At 37.7% G+C, this 19,144-nt stretch overlaps 1 protein-coding gene across 17 annotated transcripts in view; it reads right to left on the reverse strand.

The window, feature by feature from the left end:
- Positions 1–19,144, reverse strand: part of LOC127152700 (teneurin-3) — a 589,677-nt gene that overhangs the window by 74,413 nt on the left and 496,120 nt on the right. For all 17 annotated transcript variants that reach the window (XM_051093627.1, XM_051093698.1, XM_051093924.1 and 14 more), the window contains 5 exons: positions 11,817–12,022; positions 10,045–10,255; positions 6,212–6,313; positions 5,628–5,822; positions 2,472–2,672 (listed from right to left, as the gene is read on the reverse strand). In XM_051093627.1, the coding sequence (XP_050949584.1) occupies positions 2,472–2,672; positions 5,628–5,822; positions 6,212–6,313; positions 10,045–10,255; positions 11,817–12,022 (915 nt within the window). The remainder of the gene's footprint in view (positions 1–2,471; positions 2,673–5,627; positions 5,823–6,211; positions 6,314–10,044; positions 10,256–11,816; positions 12,023–19,144) is intronic.

Genomic DNA, 19,144 nt, shown 5'->3' on the forward strand with positions numbered 1-19,144 from the left:
CTGTTGCACCTAATATTTTGAGGGGCCATTTCTGGATTATTTGGGGTTCTAGACGAGACGTGACCAACGTTTTTTTTAACCAACTTAGTTATACATAATTGTAAGAAGGGTTAATTTAGTACATTGACTCCCAATGTGCTTTGTTAAAGCTATACACAGATGTTTTGCTTTTTTATTTTATTCATTCTTCTAAGAATCAACATCATGATTTGGTAACACTTCATATTTAATTCATTAAAATTAGTCAGTAGGTATCTTGAACTAACAATTAACATTTTTACAGTGTATTGACAGGCTGTAAATTTAAAAATAAATGAGTGTTTTGTTGTTATTTATGTTTGATCATAATACATTAACTCATTTTTAATTTAAACCATAGCTTATTTATAACTAAAATTATAACTTGAAATATTAATTTGTTCATAATACTTGAACAAATGTTGTTAATAAGTGTAATGAATAAGAATCTTACTATAATTTGTTGCCAATGATTTTGGAAAGAAAAACATGTATGCATGTTTTGAATATGTTTGTATACAGTAAATCTGTTTTTGTTTCAGTATTATTATTATTATTATTATTATTTTTAAAGTGAAAATAATAGTAATCATAATGCTAAATTATCTCCATATATACACTACCAGTCAAAAGTTTTTGAAAAGTAAGATTTTTAATGTCTCTTCTGCTCACCAAGCCTGCATTCATCTGATCCAAAGTACAGCAAAAACAGTAAAATTTTGAAATATTCATACTATTTAAAACAACTTTTCTATTTGAATATATTTTAAAATGTAATTTATTCTTGTGAACAAAAGCTAAATTTTAAATTACTCCAGTTTCCAGTTCAAGTACTCCAGACATTATTCTAATATGCTGACTTGCTGTTCAAGAAACATTTATTATTATTATTATTATTATTATTATTATTATTATTATTATTATTATTATTATCAATATTTAAAACAGTTGAGAACATTTTATCAGGATTCTTTAATGAATAGAAAGATCCAAAGATCAGCATTTATCTAAAATAAAAAAAAAACTTTTGTAACATGCTTTAAATTGATCAAAAGTGATGATAAAAACATTTGTTACAAAAGATTTATATTTCAGATAAATGCTGTTCTTCTGAACGATATAATAATAATAATAATAATAATAATAATAATAATAATAATAATAATAATAATAATAATAATAAAAAAATTTTTTTTGAGCAGCAAATCAGAATATTAGAATTATTTCTGAAGGATCATGTGACTGCAGTAATAATGCAAAAAAAAAAAAAAAAAAAAAAAAAAAAAAAAAAAAAACGCTAAAAATCACAAGCATAAATTAGATTTTAAAATAGAAAGTTATTTTAAACAGTAAAAACTTTTGAACATTCTTCTATTTTTGCTGTACTTTGAATCAAATAAATGCAGGCTTGGTGAGCAGAAGAGACTTCTTTAAAAACATTAAAAATCTTTTGACTAGTAGTGTAATTTCTAGTTTGGTGTCCAAAAAATATGAACATATAATTATTTTTTTGGTGACAGGAATCTAGAAAACACTTTTTAACAACTCTTACAACAATAACTTAACAACTCAATATGCACTTTCCAAAAAAAAAAAAAAAAAAAAAAAAAAAAAAATGCATGAACAGCCATGACACTTCCGTAGACGCGTGCCCTCCTCTCGCCCTCTGTATTTAAATTTTCCTCGCCCTATCATTATCTAAGACAAAAGGGCATTACTAATTTTATCAGCACTTTTGGGAGTGTTTTTGTCGATTCGATCAAAACCTGTCCCCACGCAATAGGCGTTTATCAGCCTTTAGCACAGCACAGCACTGCAGCCGTCAACATGACAGAGGGGGAGCGTGCAGGCCTCATTCATTAGCACTGCACTAATTGAAGATGTACGGCTAATTAATGAAAGGGAGGGAAGTGACGGTTTACAAAGACATCAGGTAGTTCTTCCTCAATCGAAATGGGATGAAAAAGAAAAAGACTTAAGGAAAAAAAGCAAGAGTGAGAGAGAGATTGCTATGTGGGGCTCTTGGGTGAAATAGTATTTTCATTAGACACAGATTGCTGCTGGGAAAATAGCATTGTATAACTAAAAGGCCGACCATGGGTGAGTCCTAAAACAGCAGGAGTCCAATACTGCTCTTATTACAGAGATCAGTATCGTCACTCGCACAAACACACGACGTGCACACACATACCGCGCTCGCCGCAGCTGAGCTTTTGATGGACTGAGAGATATTTCATAATGATAGTGTATTTAAGGTTGACTCAAACGCGCCTTTGAGAAGGTCTGCTGACAGATTAAACAGAGAGGAGGAAAGAAAATCTCAAATAACAGCTTGTTAATGCCCTTAAGAACAATAAGCAGCTATTCAGCGTATAAAACAAAGCATGAAAACATAATAAAGGGCGGAAGAACGACATATTAAAGATGTGGGTGCGAGGATGCATGAAGGGTACCGATGGAGCAGTCGGGTCCAGTCCAGTTGGCGTCACAGGTGCAGGTCCCGCTCTCCGTCTGGTAGGTTCCGTGTCCCGAACACTGGTCTGGGCACATAGTCTTCAGGATCTCGCAGTTGTTGCCACCCCAGCCTGGATTGCAATGGCACTCTCCGTGAATACACACTCCGTGAGATGAACAGGACGGGTCCAGGCAGTCCACTGTGTGTGTTTGGAAAGAGAAACTCTTTGTTAGCAGGTTAGCAAAACCATGTATAATAAAGTGTAACCTTCAAAAGTACAGTGCTGACCATACATTGCATACAATATGTTTTAATCAATTTTCTTGCATAAATTTATTTGGAGGTAATTTTGTAAGAAGGGCAACAGTAGTAATGGAAAGAAATTAAACATTTTGCTGCTACACAAAAGCCCAAGATGTGACACCTAGCTTAAATTATTTTTTACTTAAACACGTCTAACATGCTTATACAATGTTAATATTTTACAAAGCAAATTTAGTACATTGACTCCCAATGTGCTTTGTTAAAGCTATAAAACTGAAAAATGAATACAATAAAAAAGCAAAACAGCTAAGAATCAATGTCATGATTTGATAACACTTTCATATTTAATTCATTAAAATTAGTCAATAGGTATCTTTAACTAACATTTTTACTGTATGTATTAACAGGCTGTAAATTTGAAAATACACTAGTGTTCATTATTATTTATGTTTGCTCATAATACACTACCTCATTTTAATTTAAACCTTAGCTTATTTACAACTAAAATTATAACTTGAAATGTTGATATGTTCATAATACATGAACAAATGTTGTTAAGAAGTGTAATCAATAAGAATCTTACTATAATTTGTTATTAATGACTTTGTAAAGAAAACATGAATGTGTGTTATAAATATGTTTGTATACAGTGCAAAGGTTTTTGCACTGTATACAAATATAATTTGCAAAATTTAACACTGTATCTTTGGTAACGCTTTACAATAAGGTTCCGTATTACCTAACATGAACAAAAAAACGAACAATACATTTATTAATGTGTTAATGTTAGTTAATGAAAATACATGTTAATGTTAGTTCATGTCAATTCACAGTGCATTAACTAATGTTAAAAAGCACATTTGATTTTAATAATGCAGTAAATGTTGAAACATTAACTAAGATTAATAAATGCTGTAGAAGTATTGTTCATTTTTAGTTCATGTTAACTACTGTAGTTAACTAATGAACCTTATTGTAAAGTGTTACCATAACTTTTAACATGTTAATACTTTAATACTAAATAGGCAGTTACTTTAATAATGGAAAAGACAAAAACATCAAATAAACACAATGTTACTGCAATATCCTCGTTTGCTGTATCCTATTGCATAACGTTGCTTTCATAACATCATAACACACAAATAATTGATACCATTCTAACGGTTAAAAAAAAAAAAAAAAAAAAAAGGATATGCTCTAACAAATGTGAATCACATTACATTCAAAACTGCCTAAAAGCCTAAAACGACTGACAGGATGTACTGTGTGTTTACCGCCCTTATGCATAAATGCATTGTGTGCTTGCAAAGTAAATAAAATGAGTTTGTTCCTAAGGGAATGTTGTGCAATAGAAGGTTAATGTGAAAAATGTGATGTTTTTACAGTAATACATTCTTTCTGAAACTCTCTCATCTCAACGGAATCCATCATTCGCTAAATGTCAAAGCGTGCATACCATAAGCTTCACATTATATGGCTCTCAAAACCCCCTCTGTTCCACAGCACACACATTATAACCAGATTCAGACAGTACATGTAGCAAAGCATGATCTATGTGCTGTTCAATGTGCTCTCAAAGAATGCGCTCGTTGGGAGAAGTCCACTGCTCAGATGGGAAAATGGTTATTAGGGGACTGAAGAGCAAGAATTTGTGAAGTGGGACAGTGCTATGCATTCCTTTACAAGAAACCATGAGGGCTACGGTGCAGGTGTGTTTGTGTGCGCGTTTGTGTTTAATAGCCCCTGAGAGAGGGCTCAAGTTCAGTAACCCTTAACTCTTCTGATTGTGCGGTGGTTGATGGGGCTTAATCATGCCATTGATTGACAAAAGGCCAATTCATGACCAGAAAATAAAGTTGCCTCCATAAATTGCATTAGCCGGTCTCTCTCCGGGTATCGAGACATATGGGTTTTGTTGCTTGTGCCAAATCATTACAAATCGAGCTGCAGGAATGGAATCTTTCTGGCTTACAGGGGGAAAAAAAAAATACAAATAAACAGCGCACCGTGTGCTCTACATGCTGCGTGCCGAGTCACGGTAACATAAACACTATGCACAAAGCTAATTTTCTTAATTAAGAAAAATCAATTGTAATCTAGCATTTTTCCCCACTCACAAGGCTGATGGGTGAGGGACCTGCACATCAGCGGGGACATCAATGTAATTATTTGCTCTGTGAAGTGGAGAATGGCAATTGTTTCTGGAATATTGAACTATTAACTCATGGGTAATGATTATTGCAGGGACAGTAAATTATCAAAGAAGGTCACAAGCAGAAGAGCCCCTTTGATGGCTACAGACAAGGCGTTAGGCTCCTCATTAAGCAAAGTGATGCTGAAAGGCGATATGAACTGGACAGATTTTTTTTCCTCTCCCTCTCATACACTCAAACAAGCCCCTCTTGCTTGCTCTCTTTCTCTCTTTTTATCAGGTCTGGTGAAAAGCCTGTCCGTGTCCGCTGAGACGGAGCTTTCAAACACTTCTAGAGGGGAAAAAAAAAAAAAAAAAAAAAAAAAATCAATCCCCCTCAAACCAATGGGTAATCAGTGATCACGTTGATAACACATTATCTTGCACATCTTTGATGGTGTAATGCAGTGGGGTTTAATGGCAAGAACGCTGGAAATAGCAGTGTTAGATAAATGCTTCCATTAGGGCTTCTGATGGGTCTCTTATGAACTGAGACTTGAGATGCTGGAGATGTCTGTAAGGAGCGAAACACAGCTGAAAAATTCGGCCTAACTCTGCATGACAAATAATCTGCATTCTGACATTAGAACGGAGGGTTTCTTGAGAGACATAAGATATAACAATCAGCTGTAAAAATATTTTCTTAAAATACTGAAGCAGAGACGTTGAAATAGCTGCTGTTTGATTTGCAACCCTGACCTTCTTCACAGTTGTCTCCTTTATAGCCTGTGTTGCAGGCGCAGGTGCCCATAATGCAGATTCCGTGTCCGCTGCAGTGAATATCGATGCACTGGTTGCTAGGAACGTCACATTCTGTCCCCTTCCAGCCGCTGTAACAAAGACAGCGCCCCCTGGAGTACTGCCCATTGCCACTGCACAGCACCGGACAAGCGGCTTTGAATAGAAAAAACAAAGGGCGATTTAGAAAATAAGATGAAAAGTAGTTCATGAGATTCATATCATTCAACAGGTGAAGCGATTTCTTATGGATCTTCCACTGAATTAGCTGACAAAGAAAGCAAACAGATAATGAGAAAAGAGAAACACCACTGCCAAATATCTAAACAAAATAAATACAATGAAAACACCATGGAAATAAAACTAATTGTTGCTTCCTCCCGGTAATAAGAAGCCATTCAGGCTTGGGAATTGAGTCCCACCAAAAGCCTACTAGCCGGCTGTACTTGCTCAAATGACAATCTGAAACCAATTATGAATAGCGACATTGGTTGTTTATTTCTCTGGAGAGCCGTGTGTGTGCGCACGTGAGTAAAAGAGCGTACCTCGTGAGCAATCAGGACCGAGGAACCCTGGGAAACAATGGCACGTTCCCGAGCGACAGTCTCCGTTACCATGGCAATTGTGTGGACACTCTGTGAGGGTATCTGAGGGGAAGAATGAAAGTGTGTGAGAGGGAGCCACAGAAAGAAAGGCGGCGAAAGAGGAAAGGAGAGTGAGAAAAGCACTAATTGAGGAGACAGTCTGTGGAAATTAGCAGACATTCAGACCCCCCCCATCTTTAATTAAAGGAGTGCCAGATGCGTGATTAACAAAAAACCTGCATCTAAGCTTACTCTGCCTTAATGAACCAATCAGAGCATTATTACCACCAATTAGCAGCCAGACGCTCTGTTCGGAGCTTTCTTTACACTGCTGGATGGCCATTAAAACACATGCACACACGTTTGTTTTTGCTGTCATGGTGGGGACTTTACATTGAATTTTGTTTTTAGAGTAAAACAATGATTTAACTGTACATCTACAACTCACAGAAACCTTTCTGAATTTGTCATGCTCATAAAGACATTTTTAGCATGTTTCATAAGCATTATGACAACTGCAGCTGCTCCCCACAATGTCAACAAAACATGAGGCATGCACACACACACACACACACACACACACACACACACACACACAATACACAAAGCTGTTTACACACTTCGCTCCTGTGACTGTTTAGATTGTTAACACATACACACAAGGAGCTGTGCTAAAACAGAAGGCATTTAACATGCTATATCTTACGAGCAGTAATACATTTTGCTTTGACAGCAGCACATTAAGGTAATACTGTTAATATTCAGTAACATACATTTGCTTCGCAAACACAAATGGCTCTAAACAAAGCTGTCTCTCTGTGCAATGTAGTTGTTGATTCATTTTTTGAATGAACTGTCTGAGTGAATGACTCAATGGCTTATCATCACCTACTGACGAAACAATGTAATGTGCAGAAAGAGTGACTTATAAACCCCCGCTACTAATATAACCATTTTCAAGCTTTATATATAATGTAAGTAATAAGGTACGAGAGAGTAGCCGGGTTTCCATTACAGATTTGCACAAACCTTTTGTAATATTTTATAAATGTCCATAAAACACTATTGCAAAATGACGCCCTTTCCATTAACTGATGTTTTGTAACTAAAACTTAATTTTTTCCTCTCACGATAAGTCATGATGACCAATGTTGGTAGCTTTCTGTATATCGCAGCCACCACACTAGCCATTATTTTTAATGTGTATCTTTAGCAAAGCAGCATGGAGAGCCACTTACATGGCGTTTCTGGTATAAACACAAGCATCGACTAGAGTGGCCGCATCAAAGCCATAATGTGCTGCAGATGTGTACACTGTAAATAAGGGGTTATTCAAGTATTAATACTTGTGAGCTGCCATGTTTGAGGTGTTTGGAGGTTAAAGCACATTAAAGAATGATCTTCTGACTTTTACATACACCAAGTGAGCTGTAAATCCAAAAAAAAAAAAAAAAATTGTTTCCATTGCGAAATATTCTTTTTTCGAATGAAAAACAACCTCATGCGAGTGTAAACATTCTTTTACGATATATGGGAGTTTTTGCAAAATCGTTCTTGCAAAATTGGGCGCATTTTCAATTCGCATTTCAATTTGCACAATTTAAAGGGTAATGGAAATGTGGTTAGTGATGTTCGTAAAAAAGTCACGGCTGAAGGGCAGTGTTATGCAGGACACGAAGCTGGTACCTTCGACACAATACAAATGTTAAAAACAAATGTACGTAAAAAGTCTTTGTGATGGATCATATCCTGACTAACCAGCGGACTGATCTTGTTGCACAACATCTGAAATGTTGTTATGGTCAGTCTTAAATGCTATAGCAAAATCTGTCAAAGTATTTCTGTATAATTGTCTGAGACACGTAATTTATTATATATGAAAACCATTATATTTAATGACTTCTCCTACTTTTCTTAGTGACATTTAGTGCCAGTTTATCACAAAGTGACGATTTTGTTCTCTTTGACAAGTTGGATGGTAACAAAGCTTACTTTGTTTCATGCAATATTCCAATTTTGCGCACAAGTCAAATTAAGTTAAATTCGGAACTTTGGATGGAACCCCAGCAAATGGCAGTTCCTAGGTGTAACATGCCTCAACTTATAGAGCTTAAATAAAAACAGAGAATATTGACTGTTCTCATCTGCAATGTATTTTTTAAACGCCATATATGGCATGTTCATAAATACATCCGCTTACCGCTCAACATGAAAAACTATGTTTTTCATCTTTTAGTTTAAAACAGACCAGAAATCACAACTTTATAGTGTAAATTAATGTACATACATTCAAATACATAAAAGAGAAAACTAATAAATACGTAGCTGTTCTCATGGTATCACAACTGCTATATAGATAATCACAGATTTAATCCACACTGCTACCACGCTACTGTGTGTTGCCAAGGTGACGTCAATGATTCTGACATCACCTGTCGATACTTTCATTAAAAGAAGCAGCTCATTGGAGTCTAAGTCAATTCTGACAAGGTAATGAACTGCACCAGTCTCTTGTCACCAACCTGCTGTTATGACACCACTGAAGCGTTTAGCAGAGCTCTCAGACATCCCCACTGCAGGGCCGTATTATCTCGCTACAGAGATATAATCAATTTTCATTTTCAAAAGGTTAACTTTTTACTCATTGAAGCATAATCAACCCGTTTTTAAAAGAGGGCGCTGGCTGCAGTCCTCCTGATCATTTTTCATGTTCTAGTCTTTGTGATCGAATTTGAAAGGAAATGACTCTTGCTGAAGCCCATTTTTATGAGTTCATGACGGAGGTGAGAAAAGAGGGGAAAGGGAAGGTGAGAAAAGGTAAGAAAAAGAGAGAGGCGGAGAGAGGAAAGGTCCTGGAGGTCACTAGGCAACACTTCGAATCAGCTGCCGCCCACTAGCCACTTAAAACACGGATCGATACGACTCTGACGGTCATTATACACACTCATCTGTGAATAGACTCACATTAATCTCTTTATTACACTCTGTTCATAAAAGAGATTAAAAAATGTATAATATGCATTTCCATTCAAATGTTCGGTATACTAAAGGATTTTTTTAATGTATCTAAAAGAAGTTCTTTATGCTCACCAAGGCTGCATCTGATTGATTAGAAGTAGTAAAAACAATAATACTGAGAAATGTTGTTACTATTAAAATAACTCTTCTATTCAAATGTTTTAAAATGCAATTTACTCCTGTGGAGGTAAAGCTGAATTTTCAGCAGTCTAGACTGTCACTTGTTCCTTTAGAAATCATTCTAACATGCTTTTGGTGCTCAGTTGCTGTCAATTACTGTATTTTGGGTGTTCTGTTGTTAATAATAGTTATTATTCTGTTGTTTTATTAAAAACCTAATATTTAACATGTGGAAACCATGATACATTTTTTCAAGACTGATGAATAGAAACTTGAACAGAAACATTAATTTCAAATAAACTTAATTATAAATGTCTTTACTGTCAGTTTTGATCAATATAATTTGCATTCGCTGAAAAAAAGAATTCATGTTTTCTTTCTTATTATCAGGACACCAAATTAACTGGAATTTTATATGAATTCCATCATAGTAGTTTGCATGTGACAAAGGAATTCAAGCAGCAAGAACTCTTATTTTATCTTAAAGTTTGTGTTAAACCTGATCATGTGATCCAGAATCATTTAAAAATGTTTCAAGAGCATCTTGTGCTTCAATAGAGGCAAGTCACAAGTTTGAATAGCAACCAAAAGTAGGGCCGATTCTTGGCCGAAACATGTAAAGAGCATAATATAATGTATGTATAGTCATCATTTACCTATGATGATGGTGTTGTAGGAGACCTGTTCAGTGTTTTTGCCATCATTGTAGAAGGCGAGGTGCCAGGTGCCTGAGTCCAGATAGCGGATGAACTCTGCCTCGTGAACGTTAACTGACCGGGCCTTTCTGGCTGCTCCTTCCACCTCCACCAGTCCACGCTTCTCTTTAGCTATCAGGCGACTGCCGTCCAACAGCTCCACAAAGTCATACTGTACACACGCAACAAATCAAATCCCAGTTTAATCACAGACAGATCAGAGCATAGTGCAGCAACAGCAAATATTCACCGCAGCTCCCCCTATTTGATCTGAATATAAGTGTGCAGCATGTCTGGAGTCTGACGTGCCATACAATACAATGTCAAAGAATTGTTTCTGAAGAGCATGTGGCTCTATTACATTTCAATTGCATGAGATTGACTCTTGTGAATGTATTGCAAGCGAAGTAATGAATATGTTTGGAATCAAGAGGGTGCTTACAGACCGCTATCCTTTTTCTGAGTGATTGGGGAAGACTTTTATAAAGACGCTCTACATTTCAGAAATGCTATCTCACTTTTTTTTTTCCTTTTTCCGTCGCTCTGACAAGATGCTCCCAAAAAGCGAGTTCGAATCAAGGCCTCTGATGAGTTTAACATGCTGTTCTCAATTTACAGTGCATTAAAAGGATATTTGTTTCCTAAGAGACCCATTGGAGAACGACACAAGAGAGTGAAGGGAAGAATAAGTAAGCGAGAAATTACAAGACAACGTCTGACAAAACCAGAGACGCTTCGATCAGTGGGGAAACAGAAGTCTCCACGCCTCTGTCTGTCAATAGAACTTCAACCTATCCTTTATTCAGCCTTTAAGAAACATATTGATTCATGTGTGGCAATTAAAGCACTGGGTCAGTGCTATCGACTCTTATTGTGCAGGCCTCCGCTGCCAATTACCTCTATTAAGCATTTACGGGTTTTGTGATGTACCCTTGAAGAAGCCTAGGCGCTGATGTTGCTTGGCAAAAAGAAAGAAACAGGACAAGGAGAAATAATTGGTTTGCTTGCGAAGGCCAAATGCAGTTTTTAATCAAAGCGGCCAAAACATGCATAGAAGTATGAATCACTTCAAGTTTGAATTAGGGAGACGCCGCAGATGGAAATTGGATGGGGATTGTCGGGCTCTACCGGTGTAGCTTTGAAGGTCAGGTTTGAAAGTGTGACAAAAATGACGGTCTTTTGAGTAAAGTTTGCTGTCTGCCATTTGTAGCAGATCTATGAGATTCATCTAAAAGGACGACGGTAATTGGAACAGTGGGTGTTGTGGTATTTCTTACATCTGGTTACGCTGCGAACTATGACTGTAATTATGAAATGGAAATTATGAAAGTTACCAACGTGAAAAACAGCATCCTACAAAAGATTGTTCAATTCCTCTTGTTTTAGCATTATGGGCACTGGAGAAATATGCAATGGTGCTATTTTCAAATGTCATTTGGCACCCACAGAGATCATCTAATCCCAGCAGACCCCTGGGGGTCAGTCAAAATACTGCAGGAGAAACAGAATTTTCTTTGCGTGGTGTTTCTAACTAGTGCAATGAGCATTAAAAATCAATGATTTGCTAAGTATTTTATAATGTAAAACGTGTTCTTAATGAACATTATGATAAAGTGTTATGGAGAAAATCTCAGTAACGTTTCAAAAAGGTATCATCTAACCAACATATCAATTTCTCAGCAAAAGCAGAACATTTCATTTCAAGAACAGCAACAAAAAGACATCTCTGATACCTGAGTGTGTGTGGGAGGCAGGCCTTTCCGTCCGTAGACCCCGACTAGGGCGCCTCTCTGGACGGAGATGTTGAACTTGAGAGACTGTGGCTGGTCAATGAAGAGCTGAGAGCGCCAAAAAGTTCCTGGAGGGACATCCTGTACTGCTCTACGGCCCACGTCCACCTCTCCTGTGTCTATGGTGTTATTCTCTTGAAAGTAAACTCCTGAAGAGAGAGATACAAGATGACAATGATAAGAGACAGACAAACTATATGCGCATAACCTACTTGAGGAGACTTGAAGTTATGCATTTTTATTTATGCTGCGGTCGAATGTATGCGAGATGGAAAACAAGCTAACCGTAACTGTGAGCAATTTCTCTGTTCTATATGGTCTAGCTCTGCCCATACACAGAAACATAATTAAAAAGAGATGTGTGGAAAACCATGTTGAACCATGAAATTTTTGGCATTGCGAGGAAGTCTGATTCATGCTTTGATAAATGTTCATCTTGTTCATCATGAATGCATTGTTTACAGGCAATAGATTCCATTTGTGATCATGTAAGCATTATGGCTAGTATGGCAGGAAACCAATAAAATTAGAGCAATCAGGAGTGGGAACTACAACTAACAAGATGGTAAACTCTTCACATCACAATCAGTGAATGGTCTTTCAAAAAGTTCTTTTACATAAATAAAAATAAAAGGATTAGTTCACTTCCAGAATAAATTTTTCATCCAAGATGTTCCTGTCTCTCTTTCTTCAGTCGAAAATAAATTACTTTCTCCATATAGTGGACTGCAATGGGAGCCAATGCATTGAAGGTCCAAATTGCAGTTTCAAATCAAAATTTCTTTACTTTTTAACCACAAATGTTCATCTTGCACTAGCTCAACTTCACACATTACACTTCACTTAGCAATGTTGAAAAGGTCATGCGTGAAGTAGGCGGAAGTACTGACTCAGTGTTTAAAAAGCGAGGAAAGTCAAACGCCCTTAAATAAAAAAAGGTAAAACAACATTAGATGATTTTGAAGTTGGAAGAGAAAATATAATCTGTAATGTGTGATGCAAGATGAGCATTTGTGGTTAAAAAGTATTGTTTTGCTAGATAAGACTCTTATTTCTCAGCTGGCAGCTGTTTGAAGCTGCATTGAAACTAGACAAAATTGGATCTTCAACCTGCTGATCCCCATTAAAGTCCTCTATATGGAAAAAAATCCTAGAATGTTTTTCTCAAAAACCTCAATTTCTAAAGAAAGAAAGGCATGAACATCTTGAATGACATGGGGGTGAGTAAATTGTCAGGATTTTTTTTTTCTAGAAGTGAACTAATCCTTTAAGCAACAATCTACTGTATGTGTTCAAAGGGAACCTGAAACACAGATGGTGTATATAACTGAACTTCTATCTCTTTTTAAATAAAACCGTTTACAAGTTCCCCATTAGCAGCATATATATTTGTGTGCCAGTGCAATCGTGATTCTTGCTATAGCCTCAAGTGTGATCAAACATTCATGAGGTAAACCAGAATAATCTGATGTCAGAAATTGTTAAATCACTTCATACAGCATTTAATTAGCATCTTTAAAACAAGTCTTTCTGACCCTCGCTCCCAACATAACCATCATTGTGAATTACCCAGCCAACAGTAAAGAAAAAAACAACAACACTATTTTATACCATTATACTCTGGGGTACGTTTATCAAAAGCATCGTTAGCCAGCTACGGTCATGAGTTTCGCTGTTAGCAACATAGTTCAACGATTTATTTTTTTCTAAAACTTCAGCTTCAATGAACACATGATCTTGAGCACAATAAGCACACTAACATGGAGTACAATCTATATCTGTCATTTCATATTTACACGCATTTCATTTTACATCTTTTAGCTTGTCAAGAGAATGAAAGAGATGTTTTTGAAGAGCGTTTATGTGAATGCACTCTAGAAACCTGGGTACAGTAAATCGAGAGTAAATCGGACAAACCCGTTTGAACCAAACATCTGTAAATAAAACAAAACAACAGAGAACAAATATGACAAAGTAATCATCAGATGCCATTTGCACTGTTTACACCAGTAATCTCGAACTGATTAATTACCATATGTTATTACTCCACCACCTGTTTGACATCTTTAACAATGGGCTTATATTGTTGAAACAATATGGTTTCATTAATGGATGTCACTATGGTTTTGGGAAAAGTCATAACTAACTAGTTAACTCTTTCCCTGCCAGCATTTTTGAAAAAAGTTGCCAGCCACTGCCAGCATTTTAGAATATTTTATTGTATGAATATTTGAATGCAATACAACACAATACAGAACAGAGCTCTACTTTTCAACAACAATAACAACAAAAGTTTTAGGCTGTGTTTACACTAATGCGTTTTCCTTTTGAAACGCATATCTTTTGCTACGGTTACGCCTGTCGTTTACACTACTCCGGCATTTTCAACCCTCGAAATCGGAGACTTTTGAAAACGCTGCAGACCCCGTTTTAGTTTGACTCTGGTGCTGCGTTTCAGTGTAAACGAACCAAACCGGATATTTTTGAAAACGATGGCGTGGCTGCCCACATTCCATCTGCGTATCCTTGACGACCGTATAAACAATAACACCGTGCTCATTGTTGTACCCATAGATGTGTGCAGGTAGATGCATCATTCGACCGCTCCAAGCACATAGACGCGTCCGCCATAGGGAATCTACCTATACATTAGGTGTGTTCGACTTCATCTACGGCTACAGATGCCGATCAACGAGAGCAGTCGGGGTCGGAGTTGAAAACGGAGGCGTCAAGTCGGACACTTTCTGCTCTCGTTAGTGAAGCTCTCGCGTTATTTTCATGCTCTATCACAGATGAAGCAAATTAAATGCAATATTGGTCAAATACACAGACTTTTCAAAAGTGTTTTCATGAGCAACAGAAATACTTCATATACTTCTTAATACAGCGCTATCTGAACAAGAATAATGATCAACATGAACACATACTGTTTAAATACTAATAAAGTGGGATTTTTTTATGCTTTTATCCGTGTTTTATGATAAATCGGACTCAATATGACATTGCGACTACAGTAAAACACTTTTATTGTTCTAAAAACACAGATTTGTCAGTATTATCGGACTTTAGGATGTTAGAATAAACCCAAAACACACGTGATCGTTGTCATGCGGTGAATCTGACCAATTGTAAAACAGCCATGTGGTCATCAGAGCTCCTGAAGAGAAGCTGAAAGGTGTGTTCGACTTAACGCAGCGCGGTGCAGCTCAATCAAATTCTGACTTGAAGCAGTGCATGCCGGTTAGAAATGTTGTTTGACTTGAGGCGGCGCCGACGCCTCGTGACTGTCACGTGTGCCATCAAAGTACCGCGATAGCCATTCGAGAGCAGCCACTGACTCAGCCGGCGCAGTTTTTCCAGAGCGGCTGCAGGAGCTCTGATGACCACATGACTGTTTCACGATTGGCCAGATTCACCGCATGACAACGATCACGTGTGTTTTGGGTTTATGCTAACATCCTCAAGTCCCATAATGCTGACAAATCTGTGTTTTTAGAACAATAAGTGTTTTTACTGTAGTCGCAATGTTATATTGAGTCAGATTTGTCATAAAACACTGATAAAAGCTTAAATAACCCAACTTTATTAGTATTTAAACAGTATATGTTTATGTTGATCATTATTCTTGTTCAGATGGCGCTGCATTAAGCAGTATATGAAACGTGTTTCTGTTGCTCGTGAAAACGCTTTTGAAAAGTCTGTATTTTATAAATATTGCATTTAATTCACTTCATCTGTGATAGAACACGCAAACACCGCGAGAGCTTCACTAACAAGAGCAGAAAGTGTCCGACTTGACGCCTCCGTATTCAACTCCGCCCCCGACTGCTCTCGGCTACTCTCGTTGATCGCCGTCTGTAGCCGTAGATGAAGTCGAACACACCCATCAACTTTTCAGAATGCCGCAAACGCACTGCGGCATTCAAGCAATTAGCTTCATCCTTTCCACTAACAACATTGAAAGCTCAGCCAAGATGGAGAAACAACTGATCATAGCTGTACATTTTTTAAATAAATTTAGTAGCAGAGCTACAGCAAGTGATTTTTAGTGCTGGAAATCCGTTTGTCCTTTGATGAAACTTCCGCATCTTCATTGCGAGTGCGGTCATGGTTACTTAGCAACGGCAGAGGCCACGGGAGCGCAAGCTACAAAGCGCTTTGGAAAGGAGGAAAAATCGGCGCGCCTAGCGTTTTCCACGCGTTTTTAGGCGCGATATGTGAACGGCCCCTTAGTCGGCTGCTCTCGAATCGCTATCGCGGTACTTTGATGCCACACGTGACAGTCACGAGGCGTCGGCGCCGCCTCAAGTCGGACAAAATTTCTAACCAGCATGCACTGCTTCAAGTCAGAATTTGATCGAGCTGCGCAGCGCTGCCTTAAGTCGAACACACCTCTTATCTTTGGTTGTATCTGCGTGAATGGTCATGTGACATGCGGTTTTCGGTTGTGTAGTGTAAACAGAAACAAATATTTAGATAGTAGATAGCTTTCATCAGCACCTCCAAAGCTTTACAGTCCTTTTCCTGGATCGGCATTTCACTTAAACACATTATATGCTGCTGTTTATTGTTGATGAACGCATTATTTTTCATATGCATCTGCTTACATATGAGATTGTTTGTTTCTGCAGCTTCCTCGCCTGTGTTTTTGATCGGGAGATTCAGGACCTATTCAGGAGATAATAGCGCCACCAAGTGTACAACAGTGAAAACCTGGTAAATTCTGTGTTTGGTGAAGCGTTCTCTCATAAATAATGGAAAATTCCGTGTTTGGTGGGGAAAGAGTTCATTTCTCCAACAATGTATGCGAGCATATTCATTTCCTAACATTAAGGGGCCTTGAGGAGATTTTAGAATAAACTTGATACATCTAATCTAGTTGAATTCACAAAGCTCAGCCATAATGGTAATTGTCAAGTTACCATTTTCCGAAAGTAGCCAACTGCACTATTATTACGTGCTGCGTGTAAGTGAAGCTATTTGACTTGACTGCGCTTCTTTTAACAAGCTGGAAAGCTAATGTCTAGACATTACACACACAAGCGCACAATGAACTCACCAACAGAAGCCTCGGCATATTCCAACCCTTCACAACATGTTACGAGGCAACAGTGCGGAATGGAGCGGTAATGGGAGAAGGAGAATAGGCTATGCTCATATGCTAGCTAATGGAGAGCAGCTGCCATTAATATTGCATTAATTATTATTGCGTAATTCCGTAGCACGCGGGCACTAACCGCACGCGTGTTGCTAATGCAGTCAGCCGGCTACATAAAGAGCACGTTGGAGTGAATGAAAGAGTAATTAGAGAGGACTTGCTGACTGTTAGTTTTAATGTGAGCACGCCTGTGGCCCTAAATGCTCTACAGAGCGAACGAGAGAAGCCATCTGTGAAGCTCTGATCAACAGTATTGTCCACAGGATAAAACGAAGGGGATGGTGCGCTTAAAGAATGCCAGTGGAAAAGAGATTTGCTTTCTGTGGGTGCCAGGGATGCCCGGGGTGTTTCTTGGACATGGATATTGAATTGGCATTTGCCCATGAGAATCGCTGAGATGTACTGTAGAAGGTTTGTTTTGGCTGGATGCAAGCACTCCCTAAAGCCTTGTACTTCTCTTTCTATTTCTCTTTCTTTAGCTTCTCTCTTCATCTTAGTCATGTGATCTGCCAAACTGTCTTGATCTTTACTGTTTAACGTGCGTGCATGTTTCTGTGGGTAAGACAAAGAATAACATTCCAAGCTGCTGTAAGCATAATTTTTTTTGTATACCACATAACACTGAAATGGATGTCCTTAAAAATGACACTTGTCTCTGTGACTGTCTCTAGCTCTGTAAAAAGCAAAAATCTGGAAGATTTTGGGCATGTACAGGTATGTCATTATTTTTACATTTATGATTGTACAAAAATTCTGACTTTTCATCTCATCATGGTTTAATTTCATGACATTTGGTGGAGGTTAGCTCTGCTTTTTACTCCATTATATTGTTCTTCATTTAGAATATGGCACATTATTTTTGGTAATCCTTAAATCTTAACAACCCCTGGATGCTAAGAAATAAAGTTGTATAGAAAAGATTAGTGTAAAAATTAAACAAAAAAGCATGAGTTTAGAATGACATGAAGGTGAATAATTATGCCAGAATTATTTATTTGGCTAAACTCTTTCAATTAATATTAGTAGTACTACTGTGCACCCAAAAGTGCTCTTTCATCCTGAACAAATTAAAAGAAAGGTGATTTGTGGTTTGCTGCTGTGACAGCTGACAAGATGTTTGTGACAACATTTACACTCAAGTACTCTGTCATGGTCATGCAGCTATACAAAAACATGTCAAAAAGAGGCCTCATTTTTAAATTTTGTCATTGGTTATGGTGTGACTTTTGCTTGGCGTCTTGCTGTACGACTCATTAGACAGCAATTTGCTCCAGCACTGCACACACGCGGTGACTTTCAGTCCACGGCAGCAACAGTCAAGACTCTGGAGAGGTACACACTTTTACTTTCAAATGGCTAGACGGAGCGTAGCTGAATGGAACGGACCCACAGGGTCTTGAGACAGGGTCTTTAAAATCATTATTTTTAACCTGACATCTCACATTAAAAACGGAACCAAGAACTCCAGTTTTTTTCTACCGTGTTGTCAAGTACTCCTGTCGACAAATGACTAAAATGCACAGTTAGACAGTTAGTAGTCAACTTTTCTATTAAGGGGTGATATCTGAGGGCTTTCTGGATATTTTGGGGATATTAAGGGGCCTTTATGTTGTTCATTCAGACTGATTTGCAAACATGGAACAGGAACAAACTCAAGAAGCGGGATTTATCGCATGAACCAATCACAGCCAAACAAAACCAGTCATATCCAGTCATGTTGAGATGGAGGCATTGCCTCCTCCCATGTGACTTTTCCCCATTCATTCTGAGTTACCCCCCAACAAATTCCCTGCATGCTTTAGGGACTCTGTTAAAACCCAGGGGGCTCAGGGGAGGCGAAAGGCATATTTTAAATTTTTGCTCTCAGAAATTTCCGACCCTGACATATCCTCTTTCTCTGCTCTACTCCTATCCTTGATTTCCCTTTTAATTCATTTCTGCCTCTCTCACTTTACACCTATTATTCACTCCCTTTTCAACACTATCCATATGCTTTCATTGTCATCACCCCACTTTCTCTCTCTCTCACTATTTCTGTTGGGCCCTGAGAGACATTAACATCACCACGTGCGATTTTGCCAAGTGTCTCCCCTCGTTCCAAACGCATTCAGTT

Source organism: Labeo rohita, chromosome 1 (assembly GCF_022985175.1).
Source record: "Labeo rohita strain BAU-BD-2019 chromosome 1, IGBB_LRoh.1.0, whole genome shotgun sequence".
In the NCBI taxonomy this organism is placed as follows: Eukaryota; Metazoa; Chordata; class Actinopteri; order Cypriniformes; family Cyprinidae; genus Labeo; species Labeo rohita.